This window comes from Ceratotherium simum, chromosome 21, assembly GCF_057802395.1.
Source record: "Ceratotherium simum simum isolate JZ-2026a chromosome 21, ASM5780239v1, whole genome shotgun sequence".
Taxonomy (NCBI): Eukaryota; Metazoa; Chordata; class Mammalia; order Perissodactyla; family Rhinocerotidae; genus Ceratotherium; species Ceratotherium simum.
The window spans coordinates 19,606,389-19,612,612 of NC_141920.1; the positions used below are offsets into that span (position 1 = coordinate 19,606,389).

Consider the following 6,224-nt stretch of genomic DNA (forward strand, 5'->3'; position numbering starts at 1 on the left):
TAAGAAATACTCCAACCCCTGACACTCAGCACCTAGTCTTGCACAACACCAAGCTCAGAAGTCACCTTCTGAGCAATTTCCCCACTCCCAGACAAAATTAAGTCCCCTAGTTTCCCAAAGCATTCTGGGTATATATATACCCCAGTACCTACCTTATAATTAACTAATTACATCTCGCCCAATAGACTAGGTAGAAGACATGAGCAGCGTTGTGGCAGAAGGTTCGGCTCTAGCACTAAGCACAGTGCTTATAACATACTAGGTGCTCAAGAAACGCTACACTTGAACCAGATTCTTTCCTCACAGAGTACCATCTCCCGCTGGATGCCCCACTTCAAAAGCTGAACATAAGGCCGCTCTCAGTAGAGCAGGCTAACACGATGGACTGCTGATTACAACATCAGAAAACCTACTCATCAGCTTCTCCCATTGGAGACGTTCCCGGAACCCAAACTCAATTGAGCAGGATTATGTACCATCAGAATCAGTGGGAATTCCCAGCACACTACAGAGGGTACCTTCTCCTTCAACAGGATTGTTGAAAAGCCCACAGGGTGAGCTTTTTATTGGGGGAATCTTCATTGGGTAACTGAAGTGGAAATACTCAAAGAATAAATGCCTTGATTTGGCTGAAAAGGGTTCAAAGACATAAAGATCCAGGAAAAGCAAGCTAGCTCTCTATTCCTGAAAAACAGCGGCTTCTGAAAAAGAATGAACAGGAAGCAGGGGTGGCTGCTGGCCACTCTTTGTTTCATTAAATAAAATCTTTTTTCCTTCCCCACAGCCCAAAAGAAAAGGCCAGTACACCAGGTCCAGACGAGATGCTCAACAACCCTTCCTCCTGACAAGTATACTAAACTGCGTTTCTAAAAAAACACTGCCTTAGGAACCTCAGCAACATGAAAAGTTCTGGTCAGTAATACTTTTACTTAAAAAAAAAAAAAATCAATATGCCCCATTCCAACATTTACACTGGATGGCCCATACAGAACTCGCAAACTTTTTGAAGAGAGGTACAACTACCTTTGCAAAGAACACAACTTGGGGAAAACAACCTCAAAATATGAAGAACTCCACAGAGGGTGGCTTTCGTTTTAGAGCCATAATTCCTATCATAAGCATCTTACCAAAAAAAAAAAAAAAAAAAATCAACAGTTTGCCGAAGGGTATCTTTCATTCTGGAAACAGAAAAGGAAACCAACAAGAAGCAGAAAGGGAATAACCCCCAAAATAAAGTTCTCTTCGGGAAAAACAGTAACAATTGAGTCTCCCACCCTTCCCTCCCGGGTGAGGTCTGTGATTTACAGGGCTCTGCTCGGCAGAAAGCTCTTTCTGGGCAGCTCGAGGAAGGAGCCGAGGGAGGGAGAGAAAGACAGCCACAGAAAGGAGAGGAGAGAGAAAAAGAAAATGGCGCAGAGACTAAGTCCCGACTGTCGACAAGGCGACTTTCCCGGGAGGAATCCGGGCCCGGAAAGGCCGCCCGAGGCCCGGCGGCGGGCGACGCGGGGTCTCCGTTGCCCCCTCTGGGGAGGGCCGCGATCTGGGGGTGCTGGGGTCCCCGGAAAGGGGCTCCAGAGGCGGCCCGATGGGAACAATGGGGCCGGTGAGCGAGGAGCTGGGACTTAGTCTCTGGGACGCCATGTCTGTCCTCTGCCCGGCTCGGGCAGGGCTCGGGGTGGGCGGCCGGCGGCTGGGGGGCTCGGGGTCGGGGCGGGGGGCACACTCACCATTCAGTCGGAAATCCCCTTCGATCTGGAGAGAGAAAAGGAGGGAATGTGAAACAACAAGCACAGGAGCCCCGCGGGCGGCGAGCGCGCGCGGCCGGGGGCCTAGCCCACCCCGCGCCCCAGGGATGAAGGGGCCCCCGGGCGGCCTGAGGGGGCAGCCAGCCCCCAGAATTGTAACTTGGCGGCTTTCGCCTGGGGTCCAGCGAGCCGATCTCCTCCGGCCGGCCGCCTCCGGCCGGGGGCTCCGGCCTGTCAAAGCGGCCGGGCCGGCGCCGGGGCCAGGGCCTGCGCCGGGTGTCGGGAAGGCTGGGGCGGCGCCGGGGGTCGGGAGCCTGGGCCGGGCCGGGCCGTACCTGAGAATCGTTGTGGAGATGGTCCCCGCTCATGTCGGCCGGAGCGGCGAGCGCGCCGGGCGGCGAGGGGCGCCGACGGGATGCGGACGGTCGGGACCGGCCTGTGCAGGCGGACGGGGGCTCCGGGAGGCTCCCGGAGGCGCGGGTAAGCGGCGGCGGCGGCGAGCCCGAGATTCCCGGAACGGCTGAGGCGGCGGCGGCGGCGCTGACTGACTGCCTGGCAGGCGGAGAGAGCAGACCCCAGCAGTTGTGTAACAGCCTAAGTTCGCATTTCGGCCCACTGCGCCTGCGCGGCCGCTTTTAAACGGGACGTCGGCGACGTCAGAGACTCGCGGAAAGAGGCCGAGGGTTGCGGGGCCCGCCCCCTCGCGCTTCCTGAGGCGTACCCGGCTTTGCATCGCAAGCCCCGCCCCTAGCCCTCGCTCTCTCCTGTGATTTGCATAAGAAGCCGACTCCTCCCACGGCCGCCCACCCTCAGCAACCTTCCCTTCCTCTCCCGGCGCCTTTTCTCGGAACTCCGGATCCCTCTGATAGGCAGTGCGCAGGCGCAGCGGGGACTCCGCCTCCGGACCGTGGCCGGCAGCGCGGCCACGTGGTGGGCCTTTAAAGGCCGCGGCGGGACCGCGCCAGGCCCGGGCCGAGCTGATATGCCGCCTCTTGGATCGCTTGAGCTGCAAGTAACTTGACAGCCGGGGCCCCAGAGCTCTCACCAGCTCTCCTTAGCTCGCTAACTGGACCCTGAGACCGCTTGGCAGGAGGAACCCCCGCCCCAGCCTTTGTCCAGGCCTTCCAACTTCTGGATTATTTCTCGCCCACTTCCTAAAATTTATTTTAATTTTTCAACCAACCGAAGGTCTGGTTTAGCTCCAGTTTTCAGCTGGGTACATGTAGCCCTGTGTCACAAGAGGCCTAATTTCATTCGTTCATTCTACATACATTTATTGAGCCTCTACTGTGAGCCAGGAATTGTGCTGAGAAAGGGGGTGGGGCAGGGGGCCAGAGGAGACCGGACCTCGGGGGGTAAACACGACTTGGCTCTGTCCATCGCTGTATCCCTAGCATGCTATGGGGCAGAGGGGAGATGAAATGGAGAAAGAGCTGCCGTTTGTGGAGCATCTACAGTACTCCGCTCTGAATGCACACAATGGCTCTGAGGTCGCCTATTTTACTAAAGTTAAACTGTGTCAGAGATGTCACCTACAACCTCGTACCTGACATCTACACTTGGATACCTCCCAAGCTTTTCCAGGGCTGAACTCATCATCTGCCTCCTCCACCCAGCTAGGAAAGCTCCACCCTGGACATCTTCGTCTTGCTTGTTTCTCAGTGCAGCTGATTACATCTCCTCAATCGATCATCTATATTTCCCCACTGCCCACATGCCTGAGCAAGTCTGCGTTATCTCTTGCTTGGATTATTACAATACACTCCTAACAGAGGTCCCTGTTTCCATTCTGGCCCTCTCACAAACTGCTCGCCAACAGAAGCCAAAGTGATCTTTTCAACATGCAGATCTAACCATTATCCCCTTCCTGCAATACTTCCCATCACTCTTAGTACTAAATCCAAAATTCCCGATGTAGGGGCCAGCCCCCTGGCTTAGCGTTTAAGTGCGCCCAGGTGGCGTCCCGGCGCACACCGAGGCACCGCTTGTCTGGACATGCTGAGGTGGTGTCCCACATACAGCAACTAGAGGGATGTGCATCTGTGACCTACAACTATCTACTGGGGCTTTGCAGAGAAAAGGGGAAAAAAAGGAGGAAGATTGGCAATAGATGTTAGCACAGGGCTGGTCTTCCTCAGCAAAAAGAGGAGGATTGGCATGAATGTTAGCTCACTGCTGATCTTCCTCACACAGGCAAAAAAAATTCTTGATGTAGCTGCCAAGGCCCTGCATAACTTTCTTAATTCAAGTGTGACTTTTGTAAATTTTGCCATATCTATTACCACTTCCACTGTTATTACTTAAAATTAAAATTGATCTCTATATTTGCCTTCATCCTAATATCTATGAATAATAATGTCTATGAAATAATTTACAAATAAATAAGAAAAGTATTCATCCATGGACCATTGAAATCATCTCTCTATCACATCTCGTGGTAAACACTCTGGGGTTAATTCCTGTGAATGCTTCAAAGCTCAACTTAAATATCACTTTCTCAAAGTGACTCCCCTCCAATACTCCCTGACTCCCCTTCCCACCCAGATCAAATGCCCCTTATAGAGTGTCTTTTTCCTTTGTAATGCTTATCACAATTGTTATTAAGTTACTAATGGGGATAATTAGTGATTTTATGTCTCTCTCCCCTACTGAATGCAAGGTCTGTGAGGATGGGGACCTTGTCTATCTTGATCCGCAGCACCCAACAACAGATGCTACAGAAGAGGTGTGCAATCAATGAGTGAATGACAGCAGGAGAATACAGTGGTTAGGAGCATGCACATAGAAGTCAAACCAATCTAGGTTTGAATTCTACTCTGCTATTTATTAGTTGCGTGACCTCAGGCAAGATGCACAACTTCTCTAGCCCCAGTTTCCTCCTCTAAACAATGGTGATAATAGTGGAATTTTCACAGAGTATCAAAAAAGAAAAATAGTTGCTTGAGAACACATAACTAGTAAGTGCTGCGTTTTGGATTCAAATTCAGGTCTGCCTGACTTCAAAGCTGTGCTCTTTCTCTCAAGCAAGCTGCCAGAACCAGTTTCACCTTACGCTTGGTGTCTTTCCTCATTGTCTTCCCATCTCAGAATAATCCCAGGCCAGCAGGTGAGGCATGTGGTTCCTGTGTGCTTACTCCAGTTAGGCCAAGATAATTTGAGGACTGCCTTAAGGAATAACAGTGCCTCCTACGACTACTCCACCACCACCCCCAAAGCTCAGGGAGAATCTGTATTTGCTTTCCAGCTATCTCCAAGGAAGATCTGGGTAAGCATGAAAACAGAGCACAGACTCCAAAATGGCGTACCAAGCATGGTCCTCATGCACAAACATGCAGGTATCCAGGCGTCTAGTCACAGGCTGAGCTTCTCTGCCAGCATGTGTGGTAGGCAGTCCTCGGAGGTTGACTGGTGCCCCAAGCCCACATGGCCACTCTTTGACTCCTGACACTTCAAACCAGTGTCCCCACAATATGGGCCATCTACCCCTAGTGCTTGAGAAGATTGTAGGTAATGCATAGACAAGCTTTTATTTTAATCGTTATGTATATATTTCCGTGTGTATGAGAAAAAAAAATTTAACCACCACATCAAATCCATGATTTTAAGGATGTAACTGTTTAGGACGAGGCTAAAAAAAAAGTTGGCTCATCGACTTAAATAAAAATATCAAGAAATAGCACAGAGGGAATGTATAAGACAAACTCTGGGAAGGTCACAGGCAAATAAATGAGGCTTGGGAAGCCCTACTTTAAATCAAGACTGCTCTCTCATGGGCCATCCCAACCCCCATAAAAATAACTAGCAGATGACAGCTGATGTTGTAGGCCTGTTTCCAAAATATGCACTGTGAAAGGTGGACGATTTATAGATATTCCACTAAAAGAAGGGCTCGGTGCAGAAATACATACATTGTTGCAATTTAAAGTTAAACAGGTCTTTTCTCACAGGACTTCTCAGAGTCATCCATATGCTACTACCCACGTAAATCTTAAAAACAGGGACATAGCATGCGGCGTCTCCAAAATGTACGTAGGCCCAGAAACGGTTTTTTCCACACTACCTCTTGAGACTGAGCTATTTGGAATGACTGGACCTCAGGCCACCTGATTTAGGTGGTCGCCCAAGATCCAGCCCCGACTCGTTTGCTTCTAACTCTCTTGAAATTGTTCTTATCACGTTGGCCCAACTGTTGGCTCCCAGAACTGAGCACCTATGGGATTGTCTGAACAACTTCTGCTTTTCAGGGACCTGTCCTCTGTACAATGTGCACGAACGTACAAATATGCTGCTGTCCCTCTGGCCACAGTCATTTGACCTAAGCTGAGCCACTCAGATCGACTTCCATGAGACTTTGGAATTGAGAAGGAGAGAGTGGTTTGGTTGCTCTTCTTAGGGGTTGATCTATAGTGTGTAAATTAGGGAGCTGTCCTAGCAATATTTTCTGCCAAAAGGGCCAGAGAAGGCTGAGGGGAAGGGAAG

At 50.7% G+C, this 6,224-nt stretch overlaps 1 protein-coding gene across 1 annotated transcript in view; it reads right to left on the bottom strand.

Annotated features, from left to right (window-relative positions):
• TOP1 (DNA topoisomerase I) overlaps window positions 1–3,125 on the bottom strand; it is an 87,085-nt gene extending 83,960 nt beyond the window's left edge. Inside the window, exons 1-4 of the mRNA XM_004430397.3 lie at window positions 3,093–3,125; window positions 2,563–2,751; window positions 2,081–2,377; window positions 1,728–1,752 (exon numbers count right to left, since the gene is read on the bottom strand). Of these exons, the coding sequence (XP_004430454.2) occupies window positions 1,728–1,752; window positions 2,081–2,377; window positions 2,563–2,751; window positions 3,093–3,125 (544 nt within the window). The remainder of the gene's footprint in view (window positions 1–1,727; window positions 1,753–2,080; window positions 2,378–2,562; window positions 2,752–3,092) is intronic.
• Window positions 3,126–6,224: the final 3,099 nt, after the last annotated feature.